Source organism: Eumetopias jubatus, unplaced genomic scaffold (genome assembly GCF_037043125.1).
Source record: "Eumetopias jubatus isolate StellerSeaLion01/CBP00866 unplaced genomic scaffold, mEumJub1_p1.0 scaffold_17, whole genome shotgun sequence".
Classification (NCBI taxonomy): Eukaryota; Metazoa; Chordata; class Mammalia; order Carnivora; family Otariidae; genus Eumetopias; species Eumetopias jubatus.
The window spans coordinates 7859697-7883041 of record NW_028274823.1 but is presented as its reverse complement, the minus strand read 5'-3'; the positions used below and the strand labels follow the sequence as shown (position 1 = coordinate 7883041).

Sequence of the window (23345 nt, the reverse complement as noted above, 5' to 3'; positions counted from 1 at the left end):
CACAAAAGAATGACACTATTCAGTTCTCAATTAGGCAAGTCTGTTAAGACAAAAGGGAGATGGAGAAAAGTAGTGAAGGATGACCTGCTAACTCACAGTCCACAGACCAACACTGTCACTAACCAGAAGCCGCAGAGCTCTTGAAAATTCAACTACTCAATTTCTCTGGACCAGTCCCAGTTCCCCTACTGAACTTTAAGTATCAATAAGGCAGAGACTTAGCACCTGGGAAGCAGAATATGCTAGGGGAAGAGAACTGGTTTTAGTCAGACCCAAAGAATCCTGGCTCCATCCTCTACTAGCCTTTTTTTTTTTTTTTTTTTTAAGATTTTATTTCGGGACGCCTGGGTGGCTTAGTTGGTTAAGCGTCTGCCTTTGGCTCAGGTCATGATCCCGGGGTCCTGGGATCGAGCCCCGAATCAGACTCCCTGCTTAGCTCTACCTGCCGCTCCCCCTGCTTGTGTTCTCTCTCTCTGACAAATAAATAAAGATCTTATTTTTAAGTAATCTTTCTATCCAATGTGAGGCTCGAACTCACAACCCCGAGATCAAGTCACATGCCCTACCAACTGAGCCAGTCAGGTGCCCCAATACTAGCCCTTTGATATGTAGAAACAGGAATAAGTTAATACATACCTTGAGAAGATATTTGGAGAATTCAGTGACTTAATTATCATAATGTAACTTAACACAGTGCTAGCAGACAACAGGATCTCTTACTTGTCTTTCCTACTTCCTGTTTATCCTTCACAGTGTATAAAGGCCATCAGCAGCAAAATACAAGCTCAAAAAATACTTCTTGATCAACTCATACATTTACCCGATTTTGTTTAATTATACACATGAAAACTAAGGGATTTTCCTCCGGTATTAATTTTTTTTTTTAAATAACCACCATTCAACCCAAAATATTATACTTACTATGTTTCATAGACAGTCTAATAAAACACTAAGAAAGTTTGTGTTTATTATTCTGGCCCTGGAGTAGTTTCGTCAAATCTTAACGAGCAGCTATATTCCATTCAACTTTACCAAAGCACAAAAACCAAGAATACATGCTTTCTATAAATTCATTTACTGCTTTAAAGTTTCTGACTGTTCAGCAGTTACAGGAAAATTTTTTTAATCCAAGAGAAAAATATTTACATTTCAAATACAAAAGAAAACTTTAAAATGATTCTTGGTTGGTCTCTAAAACTCAACCGCTCACACGTTCATATTCTTACCGACCCATTATATCTACTCAACATGTGCATCCTGTGTACTTACTAAGCATTTATTTGCACTTGCATTTTCTGTGTCAGGTTAACTTTGATGTGGAGCTTCTTAACAAAGCTAACTGAATTTGTCCAGTGAAAAGTCTCACGTTTTCTGGAAAACCAATGCTGTTACACTGTTTCCAGATCTGCCTCCAAAGCTGAACGTGGGTGTTGGCAGCTCTTCGAAAAGTTCAAATCCTGTTAGACAAGATTAAAATACTTTTAATAGGGACTGAATCCCACAGTTAAGGGAAATTTGTACGAACAATGTACTTGCAAACCTTTTATAAAACTATTAAGCTGTGACTGAATTTCACTTGATAATTTTTCAGATCTACTGTGTGTGCACAGAGTGTGCATACCCACTAACACTTTAAATTAAAAAGGAACAGACAAGCCCAAAATCAAATTGCAGAAAAGAGGCTTTCCTTCCATCCCTCTTTCCCCCACTCTCTGTCTGTGATCCCTCACACTCTGCATCTCCCTCAGCCTGCTGCACCACCTCGCTTGCAGGTAGCAGCCATCATGCACTGAGATTTTACCAGGAATCAGGCACTGTTCTGAGGGCTTTATATGTAGTAACTCGATCCACATCACACATATAAAAGTACTTTTATGCAGAAGGGTCAAACAATGTGGAAATAAAAATGAATTTGTAGAAGATGAAAAAGTTCTGGAGATGGATGGTGGATGGTGGCCGCAGCTGCACAACAATGGGAACGTACTAAATGTCACAGAACGGTACGTTTTAAAATGGTTAAGTGGTAAATCTTACCTTATATGTATTTTACCACAACAAAAAAGAGTTTGTAAGCAAAGATCAAGACCCAGACTGAACTAACGAAGGATCTGGGAAGAAAAGGAAGTAGTAACTTTCAAAGCAGCACCGCGTTGATTTAAAAATTAATGTGGATTCAAGAGTCCTGGGTTCAAGTTCCAGCTCTACCACTTACTAGGTGAAAGATATGCCGCCAGGACCCTCAGGTTCTATGCAAGGAGGTTACACCTACCAACGCCCCTACCTACCTCGCAGTGATTTTGTAAAGATCAAAATAAGAAAACACGACATTTTCCTGAACTATAAAATAAAATGGAAAGTTAACATTTTATTATTTTGTTTTTAAAAACTAAGACAAGCAAGGCTGGGAAGTTAACCATGGTTTTCCCTCAGTGATGGGACTATTAGTTTGAAGGGTAGATTTTTTTCCCTGGGAGGTGGGGGTGTCTGCATTCTCTACGCTTCCATGCCTTGGGCTTCAGCTGAAATAACTCTTATAAAAAGAAAAAATATAAAAGAATATATATTACTGTATCAACCGGTCTTTTATACTGTTTCATTGTGCATTCTAATTCATATTCTTAATCAAACTTCACCAAATCTTAACAAATAGCTATAAATTAAAATGCTCATTAAAACTGATCATAAAACTTTTCCAAAGAGGGACAGGCCTTTTAAATAACATGATGTATCTTAATGCTGGAAAATGGAGCCACTGTGGTGGGTACGTGGGTACAAACCCTATCTGTTTTCTGAAATTTTTACACATGCTTAAAATACTTAATAAAAATGTTCAAGAGAAAATGAACTGTCTGTGTGAATTTTCCAGGGCTAATCTTTTAACTCCTTGGACCAACCCTACAGAATTAAGTGCTTATATTTTAATAAATAATACACCAAAATTTTAAAAATGGTTGTATTCCAGTGATAAGTAATAAATTATCTTTGTTGGGGTTATTGACATTTTTCAATCTTTTTCATAATGAATCTGGATTATTTCCGCAGTAAAATAGGTTTTCTGGAGTTGTTTTTAATTCATCCTAAAAATTCCTCCCATTTCTTTAATGTGGTAGTTTTTAGTTTTAAGAAAGTTAAATTCCTTGGACATCAAATTAGAACATCCCATTATCTGGCAAATGATTCAAGTAATCTGGCAAATGACAATATAAAATGTTTATATAAATAGTGCCATAAAGGAAAAATGCAAGATTTATTTCAACAGTTTTATGTTTCGAATAAGGAAAGAAGCAAAAAACCTTAAAAGACCAGTGAAGCAAGCTTCACCCTACACCAAAGGGGCCATGGAAGCCAATCGTGAGAAGCCACTGACAAGCCCCCGGGCAGTGATGCATGTATTCTTAGTGTTCTATATCCAACTCCAAACACCATATTCTCAGAGACACATGCCTAAAGAATGTCTTCAATTGTATGTATTTAACATTTCCTGTTGTAACATTTCGCTTAAATTCTGTATTAAGCTCTAAAACTGAACATAACTTAAAGTAGTTCTCAGACACAGACACAATTTTAAGCACTCTTTACCAGGCTAAAGTCTGTTCCTCATTATCAAAGACAGACAAATATGTTTTTGTCTGGTGGTTCCAAGGGTAAAAGAGAACACCTGTATTTAAAAACTGGGAAAGAAACTTGCCCTACACAGTGCTAACTTCGAGCATTTATTAAAACTGTCAAGCTTCAGGAAGAAGGAAAGACTATGGATACAGGGCCTCAACAGTTCTAAAGGAAACAAATTTAACATGGAAGATAGTAAAATTAATGGCATGAAATACAAGACAATAAATCACATGTAATTCTTGTTTTCCAGAGGCAATAGTAATGAAACCACAAGCTCACATTTCAAGCCTCAAATACTTCAAGTTTTACATTATATAACCTGCCGAAAAGTCACTGAATACACACAAAAGGACATGTGTGAAGTGTTCTCCCTCCTACTGCCTATTCCCTTATTACCAAAGAGAAAAGAAACTAAGATAAAGTGCCTGCAATATAGTTATAAATTCATTTCCCATCAGCTTGTGGCAACTGAGGTTCAAAATTTAACAAAAATTTAGACCTTATCATTTATCAATACTCCATCCTAAAAATTCCTCCCATTTCTTTAAAAAAAAACTTCATGCTAATCTAAAAAAGAGTCTGTGAAAAAAACAAGCAAATACTAGTCCTGGATTCTCAAGGTACTTTCCCAGAAATGCCTGTGCACTGCATGAACAAACTGGCAGGTAAAATATTCCTTAAAACATGCAAGGAACAGTCTGCCAAAGAACTCAAAATATTTGTGTATAGAGTACAGATTCTCAATTCTTACAAGATCTCCACATAGTAGATACAGCACTAAGTATACTTTCCTAACGGGGCCAGAAAGGATCCTGTCTTGGCACCAAAACCTTGAAAAAAGGTAGATATTTCCTCAAGAATTAATAGGGACGATTTCAACTACAAAGTCCCTACTTTTTGTTTCTGTGCAATGTTAAGAATAATTGTTCTATATACTCTGAAAAGAAAATAAATCCTAAATACCTAAATGACCATTTGCAAGACCCAGAAAACATCTATAGAATTAAAACTCTCATGTAAAAAACAAAAAAAACAAAAACTCTCATGTAAGATTTTTTAAAATACTACTTCCATTTGCATATTACGGAATACTATCATTACTGATCACCAGTATATCAGTACACTAAAGTCAGAGCACGTGCTTTCTGAGTCTCTAAATAAGAGATTACATAGCTTAAATGAAGAACTTAACTTTTTTACAGGCTCATAAATATTAGTACCTAGCTGCCAGGATTTCTTGGAAAATTTTAGAAAGGACTCTGGATCTCTGGCTATTATTTCTTTGTCCTTTGCATATATAGTTAAAAGAGAGGAAAAGCAGGCAATTCCCACAAATGGAACAGTAAAACACTAATGCCAAGGGGGAAAAAAAAAAATTTAAGTATATGAAACCTGAGGTAAGCACACATTAACAACATATAGCCATTTACCTTCACTGAATTCATCTAGCAACTCTTCCTTGGTCCAATTACACGAGGTTATTAGAAAAAAGCCTTTCACGTTCAACGCCCCAGAGAGGGACTTCACATACTGCTTCCTCTTCTCAATCGCATTGTCAGGATTAAGGCTTATGGCATCAAAAGTCCCTTTGTCAATACAAAGATGAAATCCAGACAGCTTTGTGGAAAGATTCAAAAAGTCTTCTACCTATATTAAAAATCAATGTCTTTATGAGAACAATTAACACACAATCTCTCCTGAATTTAAGTGACAATCTGTAAAAGATGATGGATAAAAAGACCAATTAATTATGATGGCATTTTACATATAATAAACATATTTTCAACTTTATAGCTAACTTTTACGTGCTTCATTCCAAGATCATTCAAGCTAAGATTAGTGGGAGAGACTGACAGTGTTTCCTGGACATTCCAAATCTCTACAAATTTGGAAACAAATCAAAGCCAGGTGTACTGCCTAATAACACCAGCACGTAATGGAGCCTGCAAGCCTGGCTTATGAAAAAGTTATTTCTGTCAAAAAGTAGAATATCTGACATGTTCTTAAAGATGACAAAAATTATGCAGAACTCAAAAAAGTCATTAGAAATAAGATGATTTTTAACTGATATGATTACCAGTTGTGTGACTACAAATCAGAAGTCCCTCAGCCCTGACTCAGCAGCTTACAAAGCAACTAACGGATAAAATGAATGGCATAAAGCTTAAGAAATCAAAGGACTATTTAAACTACAGTTACTTAACTTTATAAATATCATGCACTTTAGGGTGTGGAAGTCATACATCAGCATATCATTCATTTTCAATAACCTATTAATACATTACAAGCATCTGAAACAGTGATCTGCCTCAATTTCATTTAATACTTTGCCAATGTACTTAATTCTGAAAAACTACTTTGAAAAATTAAGCAATTAGCTCATGATTATTCATACAAACTTAATACAGTAACCATAGTATATTACCTAAAACCCTTTGATTTAAAAATGTGGATTTTTATGTTTATTTACATTAGAACATGGGTTTTTTCCCTCTTCTCTCACACCAAAGTATTCATTATACCTGAAACAAAGGATGACTACCATTCTTAAGAGCTAAGTTTAGAGAAGTTCCTATCTGAAATGCCTGTATCAAAGTACTCATTTATTCAACAAGTATGTCATGAATATCTATTATATGCAGGGACTTTTCAGTCACTGAGACTATAAGAGTAAACAAAAAAGAAAGTGTCCCTGTATGAGAATATATCTTATATTTTCTAAAGGGAGAGACAACAAATAAATAAGCTAAACAAATAATTTTAGATGATGTGCTATGAAGACAGTAAAAACAGAATAATAAAGACAGTGAGTGACTGGGAAGAGAAATGTTTTGGAAAAGGTCAGGAAAGGTCGAGGAGGTGATATTTGAGCACAGATCGGACAAGAATGATCCAAACAAGCTCAGATCTGGGGCAAGAATATTCTAGACAGAGAGCAGCAAATATAAAAACTGGAAAAGGACAGGCCAGACATGTTTCCGGAGCAGAAAGCAACCCAGTGTGACTGGAATACTGGTGATAGAGAGGGAAACAGGTGAGAAACGAGGGGCTCTCTAAGGTGGGGTGGGCACTCAGATTCCATTCTCAATGCCACGGGGAAGCCCTTGGAGGCTTGCGAGCAAGGCAGTGATCACTCTGCTTGCCCTGTGGTAACAAACAGTGGGTGGCAAGAGGAGAAATGAAGAGGCCAAGTAAGGCCACTGCAGCCATGGGAGGCAAGAAATGATGGCAGCTTGGACTTAGGAGGGCACAGTGGAAACAGCAAGGAATGATCACACGCCTGATACACTAAAAATAAAACCAACAGAATGAGGCATAGGACTTAAAGAAAAGAGAAGAATCAAGGATGACTCCTTGGGTTTTAGGTTAGTACAAGAGGTGAATGGTGATATCAGTAATAGAAATGGGAAAGACTATGGTGAGGCAGGTTTATAGAGAAACTAAAGAGTTTCCTTTCAGACTAAATGAGAGACTATCGCTCTCCAGGCAGAACTGTAAAATATGCAGTTTTTAAATCGTACTAGAGCTCAGACAAGTCTGGGCTAGATATATAAATCCAAGAGTCATCATCTCCTTATGGATCATAGGACACAAAAGTAAACTAAGTAATCTTTGGTGGTACTACATCACTTTACATATTTAGAACTTTTTGCCCTAGTTAATCCAAAGTTATTAGCTAGTATTTGTGAGTGTTCGCAAACATGAGAGAATGAACACATTTGTACACAAGGAAGAGGAGAAAATAGCTTCCCCACGCTGACTAGACTGAAAATTTTAAGTTACTTAAAAATGTTTCAATTTGGATTATAATTAATCCTTAATTTATAAGTTCAAAAGATATTGTTAGCAAATATACTTTAGAAATGCTTAAACTTCATAACTTTTACCATAAAAAAATTAACAGTAATATAATAGTTACCTTCAACTTAATGTTAGATAAACCCTCTTTCTCTATAATACTTCCCGAAAGCTGTATTGCAGAAGAAGAGTAATCAATCCCAGTAATATTAGAGAAACCAAATTTTGCCTAGAGACAGAGAAACAATTTTATACTTTAGTTTAAAATAAGGTTTTAACATACTGCTTTGCTTATGAATTATAACATTCCTTTAGCACTGGGACTGTTTTATTTATTTAATAGATCGAGTGACTACTATCCAATAATCTACAGTTTAAATTTTATTGCAGAATCTAAATAGAAACCGAGAGTTCAAATTTATATCAAGTGACAATTCATTTGCTTTTGTAGTATTTGATTTCTATTTCAAAAGAAAATTCACTCTCAAAGATAATGAGAATGTATGTATAATATTTTTGCCCTCAAGCAGAAAAATGTAACATTAACTTCTGATGTTGACATGCTCTAATTCACACATAAATCTGTCACAAATTTTACTTAGCACAATTAAGTTATATGAGTAAATGAAATGCATATGTAGTAAGTTATTGAAAAATTTTCCTTCAGTGTAATTACAAATCATAATTTTCCACCAGCCATGTGATTATTAACCACATTACATTTGTACAGTAATTTTGTTTTTGAAATGCTCACAAAAAACTATGTGAGATAGGTTGGGCAGGTATTAACATCTCCAAAGAATTAAGGCGCATAGGACATTATGAGTTTTGAGCCTAAAGCTATAGTTCTGGCTACTTACAAGCCATATGAACCCACCCAGAGTGTGTGGAACCTGTGGCAAAAGTATGATGGTTTTTGATCCTCACCTCCACCCTGTAACACTATAACAAACATTTTTAGAACAATTAGGCTAAAGGTAATTTCAAAGGAAATTTGAAGAAGAAAAGCAGTTGAAAATTACAGTGTAGCCTGAAATTCTCTTCCTGCTCTTCACTATTTACTCAATTTATTTCCTTCAAAACTTAACCTACGCCTACACCTACACCGTCCCATTAAGATTCCCTTGACTTTTCACTAAGTGATTCTAAATTCTAGTAACACATCGATTATATTCCACAGCATTTTGTTCCCTTTGATTATTTTTATTTTAATCTCAAGGTCTAACATCCCCACTTTGATGCCAACCTCCAGCTCTTTTAGGTGTCTCACTCCATACTCTTTGAGATCTTCATTTTCTCCCAGTTTCTCTAAAGTCCTTCTCTATCAGGAAGCCAGGATAATCCTATTAATTGACTCTTACCAGTTCCCTCTTCTCCTATTCCTATTTATTCCTATTTATTCTTACAACAGAACTTAAAAAAAAAAAATCACATATAGATGTTTTAGGTTTCTAGAACAATCATTCAAAACCTCAAACTATCTGAATATTTTTCACATTTGGTTTCTGGCACTCAGTAAAAAATAAGCAGACATTCAAGGAAACAACAAATGACCAGAAAACAAGGGGGAAGAACTGACATTAGAAAAGACCACAGGAAACCCAAATAAAATAATGATCAGAAACCAATTTTAAAACAACTGAAATAAATGACAGTTCGTGGAGAATTCTGAGAAATGAGAACTGTAACAAAGAACCAAACGAATAACAGAAATGAAAAAAGCAGTAATTAAACAGATTCAAGGGTGGGCTTGACAGCAGATTAAACACAGAAACAAAATTAGTGAATTGGAAGAAAGGTCAAAAGAAAATACTATTAGGCATAGAACAAAAGGAATAGACAATTAAAAACAGGAAAGAACATTAAAAAAATGTAATGGAGTTTAAGATCTAAAAAATATATAACAGGAATCTTAGGAGAAGAAATGAGAACAAGGCAGAAGAGAAAATGGCATATGGGTGAGAATTTTCTAACACCAACTAAGGACCCCAAGCCACAGATTGAAGAAGCAATATAAACCTAAAGAAGACTGAAAAAGAAAAACAAAAGAAAACCAGTATAGTGTATCTGATAAAAACCAGAAACAGGAAAACCTCAAAAGCATCCACGGAGTGGAGGATAGGGAGATACACAGGAAAAACAGATTACCTTCAAAGACTAACAATTAGACTGAGAGCTGACAATAAGTCATAAAGAATGGAAGCCAGAAAAGAGTGAAGGAAAAACAGCAATCTAAAATTATGTGCCCAGCAAAAAAAAAAAAAAAAAAAAACATCAAAAATGCAGGTGAATCATTTAAAAAGCACTAAATATAAGCAATGACTATTAACATCACAAAAATACAGACAATAAAACATTATGTGCCACAGAGACAAATATAAATGACTATCTATTAAGTTCATTTAAAAAAAAAAAAGCAAACTGAATTTGTAAAAGCCTGAATCAGAGATTATCAAAATTTTACTTTAAAGGAACAGGGCAGGGCAACCCTGTTGGGACCCCTCTCACTCCCGAGAGGTTTTTTTTCTGTATCCCTGCTTAATAAATTTCTATCACTTTACTCATAATTAATAAATAAATAAATAAATAAATAAATAAATAAAGGAACAGGGCATAAGTATTTTAGGCTTTCCCAGCCACACAGTCTCTGCCACAACTACTCAGCTCTACCACCAGAGCACATATGCAGGTACAGACAATATGTATATGAATGAGTGTGGTGACATTTCAATCAATATTTTTAAAAACAGAGCAAGGCCAGATTTGACCCTCAAACTGTAGTTTACTGAACCTTATTCTAGATCTAACTTCCAACCTACAGAAAATACAGGGCGTATTTTAAATGATAGAAGTACAATTAGAAAATCCACACTGTGGATTTTAAATGATAGAAGTACAATTAGAAAATCCACACTGTGGAAAATCATTTGGGACTAATAAACTAAATTTTACAACAAAAATATCACAAAGTAAGGAAAAGCTGAAGGGAGAAAAAAAAGCCTTAAGAGACTATCAATCAACTGCAACATGAAGACTCAATAGCAGAATAGAAATAAAAGGAAAAAAAGTCCGTGAACTTGAAGACATATCAAATCTGATCAACACAGAAAAATGGGGGAAAAAAATGAACAGAGCCTCAAAGACCTGTGGAACAATATGAAAAGTTCTAACTTTGCTATTTCCAGACTCTCAAAAGAAAGAAGAGTGATATAAAAAAAGTTTTTTCCCATCAATGAGTATAATCATGAGGTTTTTCTTTTTTAGACTGTTAATATGATAGGTTATATGATTTTCATATAATGAACTGGCACGACATTCTCAGAATAAACCCCATCTGGTCATAGTGTCTAATTCTGTTTATATTTTACTGGACCAATACCTCAAAAATTGCAAACTCGGGGCACCTGGGTGGCTCAGATGGTTGGGTATCTGCCTTTGGCTCAGGTCATGATCCCAGCTTCCTGGGATGGAGCCCCACGTCGGGCTCCTGGCTCAGTGGGGAGCCTGTTTCTCCCTCTCCCTCTGCCTCTCCCCCCGCTCATGCTCTCTCTCTCTCTCTCTCTCTCTATCTCTGTGTCTCGGGTGAGTAAATAAAATCTTTGAAAAAAAAAAATTGCAAACTCACTCAAATGAAATAAATACCCTTAACAGGACTATAAGAAAGTCAACAAAATTCAACATCTATTCTAGAAATAAAAAAGAATCTCGTTAACATGATAAAGGACATCCAAAAAAACATCCTACAGCTAACACCCCCCCCTTTTTTTAAAGCCAACACATCCTTAATGGTGAAATGCACACGTAGATTGGAAAACTAAGACTGGAACAAAGCAGGAATGTCCTGCTGTTACCACTCCTAGTTAACATTGTATTGGAAGCCATACCTAGTGTAATTAGGCAAGAAAAAGAAATAAAAGGCATACAAATTAAAAAGGAAGGACTAAAACTGCTTCTATAAATAAACAATGATTGCCTACATAGAAAATACCAGAAAACCCACCAAAAAACTCCTAGAACTAATAAATGCAAGGTTACAGAGTACAAGGTCAATACAGAAAAATCAACCATATTCCTAGCAATAAACAATTGGAAACCGAATTTCAAAAAGCAATACCATTTAAAATACTCCAAAAATATATATTGATACAAGTATAAAAATATGTATAAGATCTATATGCTGAAAAAGAAAAATGCAGATGAAAGAAATCAAGGAAGACCTAAATAAATGAAGAGACATACCACGTTCATGGACTGGAAGACTCTAGATAGTAAAGATGTCAATTCTCCTCAAATTACACATTTAGTTCAATTCCAACCAAATTTTCAGCATGGATTCTTTTGTAGATAAATACAAATTGATTTCCAAATTTATTTGGAAAGGCAACAGAATTGGAATAGACAAAACAACATTTGAAAAAAGTATAAAATTGGCAGAATCACACTATTCAACTTTTAAGGTTTACTAAAAAGCTACATTAATCAAAGCAATGTGGAGTTACAAAGGGATAGACACATCAATGAAACAGAGTCCAGAAATAGATACACAAAAATATGGCCAACTGATTTTTGGCAAAAGTGAAAGTTCAATGAAGGAAGGGCAGTCTTTTTAACATATGGTATTAAAACAAAGGGACATTGGGGCTCCTGGGTGGCTCAGTCAGTTAAGCATCTGCATTCGGCTCAGTTCATGATCCCAGAGTCCAAGGATCAAGCCCCACATTGAGCTCCCCTCTCAGCAGAGAGTCTGCTTCTCCCTCTGACCCTCCTCCATCTTGTGTGCACTCTCTCTCTCTCTAATAAATAAAATCTTAAAAAAATTTTTTAAATAAAACAAAGGGACATCTATATGCAAAAAAAATGACTTGAACCTCATATCTTATACAAAAATTAATTCAAAAAGAATCATCATAAAAAATTAAAACTATAAAAATTTCTAGGGGAAAAAGAAAGGAGAAAAAGTAGATTAGGCAAAGACTTATTAGACAGGACACCAAAAACACGATACATTTAAAAAGAAAATTAGGGGTGCCTGGCTGGCTCAGTTGGAGCAAGCAAGTCGTGCATTCGAGCCCCATGTAGAGATCTTAAAAGAAAAAATATAAATAAATAACTCAATAAACTGGAACTTTATCAAAATTTTAAACTTTTACTTTTCATCTCTTAAGAGAATAAAAAGAGAAAAGCTAGACTAAAGAGAAGCTAGAAAACATTTACAATCATGTTTCAGAGAAGACTTGTATTCAGAATATACAAAGAACTCACAAAATTCGACAGTAAGAAAACAAACAATTCAATCCGAAAATGAGCAAAAGACTTGAACAGAAATTTGACCAAACAAGATATAAAGATAGCGAGTAAGTACATGAAAACATGTTCAACATAATCAGCCATCAGAGAACTACAAACAAAAACCATCATTAGATGCCACTATACACATATTAGAATGGTTAAAAGAGCAAATATGGACAATTCCAAGTGTCAGCAAAGATACAGACCAACTGGAACTATCATACATTGTTCATGTATGTGAAATGTGAATGCAAAATAGTACAACAAGGCAGAAAAATGGCGTGGCAGTTTCTAATAAAATTAAACATATATTTACATTAGAGAAATTAAACATGTTCACACCAAAATGTTTACACAAATGTTTACAGCAGCTTATTCACAATTGCCAAAAACTAGCAACAACTCATATGCCCTTCAACAAGTCGATAAACAAACTGCATGCAATATATCCATACATCAGGTATGTTTCAGAAATAAAAAGGAATGACTACTGATACACACAAAAATGTGGATGAATCTCAAAAGCATTATGTTGAGCAAAAGTAGGCAATCTCAAAAGATTATAATACTGCATGATTCCATTTTATAGGACATTCTCAAAAACACAAAACTAGTGATGGAGAACAGATCAGTGGCTACCAGGGGAAAAAGGTATGGTTACATAGGATGCAACTATTCTGTATCCTGACTATAAAGGTGATTACATCAATTTGTACATGTATTAAAATCCAAAGAACTCTATGCAAAAAAGTCAATTTTACAATATGTAATTTTTTTAAATTTAAGAGCAAATTATGAATAACTTGATGCTAATAAAATTTTAACATTTAGAAAGACTGATAAATTTCTTGAAAAACACAATACTGACTCAAACCCTACCAAAAAAAACCTCCACATTCCAGAGGATGTCATCAAGAATTCTTCTGAACATTTAAGAAAGAAACAAAGCCAATTACAAATTCTCCCAAAGAACAAAAGGAGAGAGATTTCCCATCTTGCTCTGAGGCCAGCATAACCTTGATACAAAAACCTTACATGAAAATTTCAGGTAAGGAATATTACTGGCTAATCTCTCTCATGAAACTATATAAATCATAAACAAAATAAATACTACCAAATGAAATCCAATAATATACGAAAAGGATAATACACAGCAATCAAACTTGGTTTTCTTCAGGAATGGAAGTTTAACAGTGAACAATCAGGGGCACCTGGCTGGCTCAGTCAGTAGAGCATGCAACTCTTGATCTCCAGATCGAGAGTTCAAGCCCCACAATGGGTGCAGAGCTTACTTAAAAAAATAATAATAATAATCCCTAAAATTGTTTTAATAAAAATGTCAATTAAAAAAAATAAAGACACCCTATCCCAAAAACAATCAATTCAACATTAATAAAATCAAGAAGAAAAATCATCTAATCATCTCAATGACTATCAAAGAAAGCTGCTAATCAACACCCATTCGTGATTAAAAACTTACACTAGGAATATAAAGGAACACCCTCAATCTGATAAAGACTATAAAAACCTGTAACTAACATCATATGTAATGGTGAAATAGTAGCTTTCCTCTTATACTAGGCAGTGTTACAAGGCTATCCGCCTTCATAATTTCTATTCAACACTGTATTCGAGAGTACACAGCATTTCAATAAACAAGACACCAAAGCTGAAATTGAAGAAATAAAACTACATGACATTACATTATAAACCCAAAAGAATCTATAAATAAACTATTAGAATTAATATCTGAATTACTGGATACAAGATTAATAGAGAAATCTGTTGTACTTCTATTTACTAGCAATGAACTATTAAAAAATAATATTTTTTTAAGATTTTATTTATTTAGGGGTGCCTGGGTGACTCAGTTGGTTAAGCGTCTGCCTTTGGCTCAGGTCATGATCCCAGTGTCCTGGGACGGAGCCCCACATCAGGCTCCCTGCTCAGCAGGGGGATGGGGTGGGGGGAACTGCTTCTCCTTCTGTCTGTTGCCCCCCTGCTTGTGCTCTCTCTGTCAAATAAATAAAATCTTTAGAAAAAAACTTATTTATTCATTTAGGGAGAGTACAAGCTGGGGAAGGGGGGGGGCAGAAGAGGGAGATAATCCCCAGCAGACATCACGCTGAGTGCTGAGTCCAATCCCACGACTCCGAGATCATGACCTAAGCAGAAAGCAAGAGTCAGACACTTAACCGAGTCACCCAGACACCCCTAGAAAACAAAATTTTAAAAGCATAACAGTAACTACTGCAACAACAACAAACATCTAGAGACCAATCTAAGAAAAGATAAATAAGATCTCTACAGAGAAAACTACAAAATATTACTGAAAGAATATAAAAAACTAAATAAATGGAGGAACATTATCACGTTCATGGATTCAGAGACTCAATATTGTAAAGACCTACATCCTCCCCAAATTCAAGGCAATCCAAATCAAAATCCTAGGATTTTTTTCCCTGAAAAGTGATGAGTCTAAAACTTAAGTAAGGGGCACCTGGGTGGCTCAGTCGTTAAGCATCTGCCTTTGGCTCAGGTCATGATCCCAGGGTCCTGGGATCGAGCCCGCATCGGGCTCCCTGCTCAGCGGGGAGTCTGCTTCTCCCTCCTCCACTGCCCCTGCTTGTGTTCCCTCTCTTGCTGTCTCTGTCAAATAAATAAATAAAATCTTAAAATAGATAAATTTTATAAATATGCATCCTCCCTGAATTAATCTGTAAATTCCTAATCAAAATGCCAGGGTATCTTTTTTCCTGAAAAGAGGTAAGATTATTCTAAAATTTATATAAATATGGGAAAAGCTAACTAACAACAGCCAAGGCAACAATGGAAAAGAGACCAATGTTGGAGAATTTACATCAACAGAATATGAAGGGGCACCTGGGTGGCTCAGTCATTAAGCGTCTGCCTTCGGCTCAGGTCATGATCCCGGGGTCCGGGAATCAAGCACTGCATCAGGCTCCCTGTTCGGCGGGGAGCCTGCTTCTCCCTCTCCCTCTGCTCCTCCCCCTGCTTGTGCTCGTTCTCTCTCTAATAAATAAATAAAATCTTTAAAAAAAAAAAAAAAAAAACCAGAATATGAAGACATAAAGCTGCAGTAATCAGGACAGCAAGATACTGGCATAACGATAAGCAAACAGACCCAAAGGAATAGAACAGAGGATCCAGACACAGACCCAAGCACACACCACTACTTGGCTCATGACAGATGTGCAGTAGGGGAAACAATGGACATTTCGACATATGGTGCTGGGTTAAGTGGACAGTCTTAAGGGAAAAAATAAACCTCAAACTTCACCTCACAACATTCACAACAATTCATCAGAATCTAAATGTGAAGAAAACAAAACAGCTTCTAGAAGAGCACAAAGGGAAATATCTTTGTAACTCTGGGCAGGCAAGGTTTAATATAGAATATTCAAAAGCACCAACAATTTTTTAAATGATATATTAAGCTTTATAAAATTAAAGAACTTTTATTCATCAAAAGATGCTATTATAAAAGTGAAAAGGCAAGTCATGCATAAAGTATTTGTGATACAAAGGTCACATACCCAAAATATATAAAGAATTCCTACAAATCAGTAAGAAAAACACAGGCAACCCAATTTTAACATAGGCAAAAACTTGGACAGGCACTTCACAAAAAAGAATAGCCAAATAGCCAAAATGCATATGAAAATATTTTTAGTCATCAGGAAATAATAAAACCATGAGATACCACTACCCACCTACCACAATCACTGAAATTGTATAAACTCACAAGACGAGGTGTTGGCAAGGATGGACTTCTCACACACTGCCAAAAGGAGTATAAACTAGTACCACCATTTTGGAAAATTGTTTGGCAGTATTGGTAATAATCCAGTACTGGAAACAGCCCAAATGTCCATCAACGGGAGAACAAACGCATAAATGAAGGAATGACTGCATAATTAAACTGTAGTATTTTCATATAGTATAATACTCTATCACACTGAAATGGAGCAACCTACTGCTTCACCTAACAGTGAAATACTGAAAGCAATCTCTGAAAAGAGGAACTTCACAAATCCATGTTCAGCAGAAGATCAAAAAGAAATAACATGCATAACCATAATATCATTTATATCATATCAAAAACAGGTAGGGCGACTGGGTGATTCAGTCAGTTAAGCGTCTGCCTTTGGCTCAGGTCATGATCCCAGGGTCCTGGGATGGAGTCCCACATCAGGCTCCCTGCTCAGCGGGGAGTCTGCTTCTCCCCGTGCTCCTCCCCACCACTCATGCTCACGAGCTCGCACTCTCTTTTTCTCTCTCTCTCACAAAAATAAATAAAATCTTAAAAAAAAACTTACTAAAAAAAAGAAAACAGGTAAAACTCAATGTAATGAACAAAGAATAATCTTTTCAAAATATGGTGGAAACAATTCAACATTCATATGCCCAAAAAAAAAGAACCTCAACCAGTTATCTCATACCTTACAGAAAAATTAACTCCAAAATAATCATAGATCTGGGAGCCTGCGCGGCTCAGGTGGTTAAGCATCTGCCTTCAGCTCAGGTCATGATCTTAGGGTTGTGGGACTGAACCCCACATCGGGCTCCTTGCTCAGCGGGGAGTCTGCTTCTCCCTCTACCTGCCACTCCCCCTGCTCGTGCTCTCTCATTCTGACAAATAAATAAATAAAACCACAGGGAGAAACCAGTACAGCTAACACCAGAAAACAGCCTCCCATATGATGACAGACATCAGAATAGTGGATAACTGTAGAAGGGAAATGGGGGTGAGGGGAGCGTACAAAGGGGCTTCTTCTATGATGCTAACAATGTTTGATTTCTTGATCAGTTCGGTGAGTCACACAAAGGTGTTCATTTTGTAAAAGCTATATCCTTAATGACCATTTTTTATATGTAAATCATACTCCATTTAATAAGTACACATTAAAAAAGAAAGTAACCTCCCTTAAAAGACTCAACATGTAAGTGGCTTCACCAGTGAATTCTACCAAACATTTAAGAAAGAAACACTAATCATTATTAACTCTTTCAAAAAATACATTCTTATTTAATGATGCCAGCATAACCTGATACTAAAACTCGACAAGAACACTACAAAAAAGTTAAATTACTGAGACAATCTTTCTCATGGACAGAGTTGCAAAAATCCTAAACAAAATATTAACAAACTGAATCCAATGATGTATTTAAGTTGGAATTCATTCCAGAAATGCAATTAACATTTGAAAATGATCAATGTAATTCATCGACACGAACAGGCTAAAAAAGAAAATTCATATGATTATCTCAGTAACAGGAAAAATGTTTGATAAATAACAAGATTTATAAGAAACAACGCACTTGCTTTCAGCAAAGGAGGAATAGAAAGAAACTTTAGTCTGATACCGAGTGATCTACAAAACAAATTTACAAGCTAAGATCATACCTAACAGTGAAACTTTCAAAGTAATCTCTGGAAAGGGGAAAAAAGACAAGGATATCTTCTGTTACCACTTCTTTTCAACATTCTACTAGAAGTCCTAGACAGTGTAATAAGAGGAGAAAAGTTATAAAGGATTGGAAAGGAAGAAAGAAAACTGCCATTATTCACAGTCTACATAATTATACAGTTAACCATTGAACAACACAGGGGTTAGGAGTGCTGACACCCCTTGCAGTCAAAAATTTGCATTTAACTTTTGATTCCCACAAAACTTTGCTAATAGTCTATTGGGATTTTGGGGTGGGGGGTTGGTTTTGTTCTGTTGTTTTTTTTTTAGAGCAAGAGGGAGAGAGCACCCTCATGAGCGGGAGGAAGTGGCAGAGGGAGAGGAAGAATCTTAAGCAGGCTCCATGCTCAGTATGGAGCACAACATGGTGCTCAATCTCACAACCCTGAAATCATGACCTAAGCCAAAATCAAGCGTTAGACGCCTAACCGACTGACCTACCCAGGCACCCCATAGCCTATTGTGGACTGGAAACCTTACTGATAACATAACAGTCGATTAACATGTATTTTATATGTTATGTGTATCATATATCGTATTCTTACAATAAAGAGAAAGGAAAATATTAAGAAAATCACAAGGAAAATACATTTACAGTACTATATATTTATTGAAAAAAATTCCACAAGTGGGCCTGCATAGTTCAAACCCGTGTTGTTCAAGACTCAACTGTATATGTAAAAAAATCTGAAAGAATCTACTTAAACTATTAGTCTCAAAGGATAAATCATTAGCCTCTACAAAGAAACTACTAAAGTCCAAAAGAATCTACAGGTAAACAAGAGAATGAATAAAGCTGAGTATAATTAAATCTTATACAGCAATGAAAATGAATGTGTTACTACTACACACAACAACTTGAGTGAATCTCACAGAAAGTGGAGAACACACTAGAAAGAATACATACTGGAGTCCTCCATTTATACATTCAAAAACAGGCAAATTAATCTCTAATGTTAAAACTCCTTGCCGTTAGTGGTTACCTTTAGAAAGGAAGGAGAGAGTAATTTAGAAAGGACTGGTAGGGAGTTCAGGGGAGTTTCTAGAGTCTGTAATATTTTTTACTTCTTGACCAGGGTGACAGTTCATAGGTGACCACAGGTGTGTTCACTTTGTGAAAATTCACTGAGCCACATGCTTTCGATTTGTGCACTTTAACATATGTATGCTGTACCTTAAGCTTCAAAAACATTTACCACAAATTTTTCTAATCACACTCCACTGCTTAAAACATTTTAATGGCTTCCTATTGCCTAAAAGTAAAATCTAACCTGTTAGGCATGGCATATGATATAGCTCCTACCTTTAACTTAATCCTCACCTCTGTCCATCCCACATATACACTTTATATTCTAACTTAACCAAATTATCTACAGGCCCAGTATGTGCTATGCTGCTTCAAACCTTCACGTCTTTTTTTTTTTTTTCTAGCAATCTCCACACTCAACGCGGGGCTTGAACTCACAACTCCGAGATCGAGGGTCACACACTCCACCAACTAAGCCAGCACCCCCCCAAACCTTTAAATATTGCCTCCACTGTTTGAAATTCTCTCCCTCTTTACACCCCACCCACACTCACCACACCCTGCCCCTGCAATTTCCACCCAACTTGGATATTAGCTCCTCCAAGACCCTTCCTATCTCTGTTGCCCAAAGTTAATGGCTCTCTTTTCTATACTCAGTGATCTATTATTGCACATATCAACCTACAGTGTTAACTGTTTATATGTCTGTCCATCCTCTATTATATTAGAACAATTCAAGCACAAGGTCTATATTTTCCGCTTGGCACATGGAAGCCACTCAATAAATTTCACCATTATATATATATCTTTATATATTAAGCAGTAAAGCCTTCTAGGAGGAAGCCTAAGTGTTTCATTTTCTCCATAGTACGTACATGCCACAGCAATGAGCACACAACAGATACACAACAGTGATGGTTTAGTTAGTAGAACCTGTGCCAAAACTCAGTTCCATAGACAAAATACTCTCTTCAAACCATACGCTCACCTAAGGTAAAGTATTCATGTCCTACCAGAAGTGTAAAAAGGTCATCTTTCTTTCATACACACACATTTCCAGAGTTTTAAGCTAAAGAAACCAATTAAGATCACCTTGTCGAAAGCTTTAGGAAAGAACCTACACTACACCCAAAGGAATTAAGTGGCCCAAAGGGCCAAGACTAGGATTCAGATCCCCTGGCTTCTCATTTAATGCTCCCTCACAATCCATGCAGCCTCCCTTTTGGACTACGTGACTTCTCAAAGTAAGTGGTACAATTGCTCTACTACTTTTTTTTTTTTTTGCTCTTCTACTTTAGATTAACATGGTTAGTATCCTCATTTCCAAGATTTTTTTTAAATTTCATTTCAAAATTTGGCTTTAATACATGAATACTAAAAGTACCAACAAGTTCAACCAAGAAAACACCATTTCCAGTTCCAATATCAAGCACTGAAGCATCCAATGGAATCTTGCGTTTTTGCATCCACCTTATTAGCCGATTCATACTCTCTTCTCCAAACCTATTAGAAACAGAGAATCCGTTAATCAAATACCAGAGGAATATAGAGCAAAGACTACAACTATATTCCATTTAAGCAGCTTATTCAATATGCTCAATTAAGCCTTTTTTGAAAGTAAGAAGTAGCATCTGTCACTGCTTAAGCTTCACCTGTACTATTATTTAGGAGAGAATGCCCCCAAGAATAGAACAGAACCTTTATAGAATAGAAACTTATCTAAGGTCAATGTTACTTATTAATGTTTCACTACATCAGCATTAACACTTGTATATGTTGATGGCTCAAAATTTTATTGCTTATTGAAAAAGGACGATCACAGGATGACAGCAACTTCCTAATACAGGTTTCCCCCACTAACTGCAAGCAGAGCATTGCTATGAAATCTTTCCTAAGGCAAAATGGCACAAAGCGAAGAAGCAATGACCAGTAATTCATGTGGTGAAATTTTCTGAGCATTCCCAGGCCCCAAAAATAACCTCTCTTACGCCTGATACCGCAAGACACATCTTGCTAACAGAGGCACAAAATAAATCAAGATAAAGCACAGACGCTCACAGACATTGTTCAAAGCTATGGCAGCCTTATGCTGGGACGCTGAGTGTAGTTCCCCAGGGAAGGAGCTTGGGAGCACCACTCTTGCTGCTAGGGGTGTGCGCTGCCTCCCTAATGGCTCCCTGAAAAACAAACAGTGAACGCTATTTTTGCTTTTCACCTTTCTTTGTACAAGTGAAAGTCTTCGGATTTCTTTTAGTTAGCAAGAACAGGTACTACTGTTAAGTCGTTCATAAAAGCCAAGAGGCATAATGTGGATTTTAAAAAGCAGGGGATACCTGTATTCTCATCAAATTTAAGTCTGGACCATTAAAAGAGAAAGAAGAGAGAGATTCTTTAAATCTACCCACTAAAGCCAGAATCAGTCCAAGGTTCCCAAGACTTTCAGGTTGTCTTTCTTTGGGGGTAAGCACTTAAAAGACAGACAGACACACACACACACACACACACACTCTCACTCACCCTTCTGAATCATAATTCCACTATTTTTCTAACTCACCAGATTTCTCCTGTATCTCCATATTCTTGAAAAGTTTGCAGCTCTCTCTCATAGACAGCATCCCAACTATATAAATAATCAAATGCAAAGCAAGATTCTTGAATCAAACTGAATTACGACTTAAATATGTTTCTAATACATTGTAGGTTTTTAGGGCAGAGTTTAAAACATTATCAGTATTTTCAGTAAGTGCACGTAGATCAATCTCTTAACATCTTTACGTTAAAAGAATGAAAGACACAGATAAGCAGAATAAGTTTACACATGTAAAGCACTAAGTACAATACCTGACACATAAAAATACTATATATTTTAGCTTAAAAAAAACATACAAGCAAGTATGTGTCCAAGGATCCCTAAATCCCAAAGTCCAAAACTTTCACTGTACAGGCATAGTGTCATTATAGCACATTTCAGTCTAAAACGTGCAGACACAAAGATTTCCTACCAATACAGTGGTTCCTCAGAAGGGAACTCACCAAACACAAGCTTTGCCTAAAGGTTAAATTCTAAGTTTAGGATTTACTCCTGGTAAGTATAGTTTCCCCTCCCCATCATGTGCCTTCTCTTCCTACTTCACCTCTCTAGAATCGCTGCTCCCTCTCTGTCCTCCAACTCACCTCTCGTCCTTACCTATTCCCTGTCATTCGTTCACCCATCTATTAATTCGTTCATGATTACTGAACAGCGATTTAAGGTCAGGTCACTTTCTCCTCGCTCGCTCCTCAGGTCATCCTTTACTCCCACCCCTTGCAGCTCCCACGTCCCTACCCCATCCCTTGCCCGCCAACCCTACGTCGGCCCCACCCCCTCGCCCTTTCCCCAAGCCTGCCCCTCTGGTTCGACCCCCACAAGGCCTCCCCAAGAGCTTGAGCCCATTCCGCACCTCGCGAGCCCTTTACACGTCGACTCCCTGAAATGCCTCTTAGCCGCCCCCAGGGTGGCCCCTCGGGATTCCAGCCCATCAGTGCTTCCTCGCGTCACGCCCCCAAGGTCGTCCCCATCTTCCGGGGCCCTTTCCCCCTTCCTATACCCTCCCCGGGGCCCAGCCCGGGGCGTGCTGCTCACGCTCCCTGCCCGATGCCACACTCACTGCTCTCGGGTCCCCAGCGCCGACGGGGCGAAGCCATCCTCTCCGGGACTGCCCCTTCGGCACCGCTCCGCGGGCCCAGGGCCGCCCCCGTCACCGCCGCGGCCGCCGCCGCCGCCGCTACCGCCGGCGCCCGAGTTCATCCCGCTCCGCGCCCCGGAGGGCCGTTGGGGCCACCATAGAGACGAGGCACGGGCAGAGCGGACTCGTGGGTGGGCGCCTCTAGGCGGCGGGAGGCCACCCTCTCTACTAGTCCTGGCCTCCACTTCCTTAGCTCGTCTTTGGTCCTGAGTGGAGATTCGCAAACAGGCGTGGGTGACCGAGGGCTCCTCGCCTCCCTCTCTGCCCACCAACGCCAGAGTCAGATGCACCCCCTTCCTGAGGTGCCCGCCTAAGCGCCACTACATTTGGGGACTGCTGTTTGTAAGGACTGTGAAAAAGAAACAGGTCCAAAATGGAGTCAGTTTTGCTAAACCTAAAACT

General features: G+C 37.1%; 2 protein-coding genes across 4 annotated transcripts in view; both read right to left on the bottom strand.

The window, feature by feature from the left end:
• Positions 1-1355, bottom strand: part of FAM53B (family with sequence similarity 53 member B) — a 119760-nt gene extending 118405 nt beyond the window's left edge. Inside the window, exon 1 of the mRNA XM_028119887.2 lies at positions 1270-1355. The gene's annotated coding sequence lies outside the window, so the exon portion shown is untranslated. The remainder of the gene's footprint in view (positions 1-1269) is intronic.
• On the bottom strand, positions 1057-23024 carry EEF1AKMT2 (EEF1A lysine methyltransferase 2). 3 transcript variants are annotated; one of them, XM_028119890.2, is made up of 6 exons: positions 22866-23024; positions 21773-21838; positions 20607-20721; positions 7532-7639; positions 5043-5259; positions 1057-1457 (listed from the first exon to the last, which is right to left on the bottom strand). In XM_028119890.2, exons 1-6 carry the CDS (start codon positions 23003-23005, stop codon positions 1363-1365), a joined length of 741 nt encoding a protein of 246 aa, XP_027975691.1. In that variant the 5' UTR covers positions 23006-23024; the 3' UTR covers positions 1057-1362. The 3 variants fall into 3 exon arrangements, with proteins under 3 accessions (XP_027975691.1, XP_027975694.1, XP_027975693.1); XM_028119893.2 differs by lacking the exon at positions 22866-23024 and adding an exon at positions 21277-21395 and having other exon boundaries at positions 20603-20721; XM_028119892.1 differs by lacking the exon at positions 22866-23024 and having other exon boundaries at positions 20603-20721.
• Between the last annotated feature and the right edge of the window lie 321 nt (positions 23025-23345).

Excerpts from the sequence above, each read along its gene's own strand:
- EEF1AKMT2 (XM_028119890.2), bottom strand. The coding sequence starts at position 23,005 with ATGAACTCGGGCGCCGGCGGTAGCGGCGGCGGCGGCGGCCGCGGCGGT. Across the intron at positions 7,640-20,606 it reads GTGTTTTCTTGGTTGAACTT|GCAAAATTTGGTTTCTCTAA; the intron begins GTTGGTACTTTT and ends CTCTGTCTCTAG. Across the intron at positions 1,458-5,042 it reads GCTAGATGAATTCAGTGAAG|GATTTGAACTTTTCGAAGAG; the intron begins GTAAATGGCTAT and ends CTTGTCTAACAG.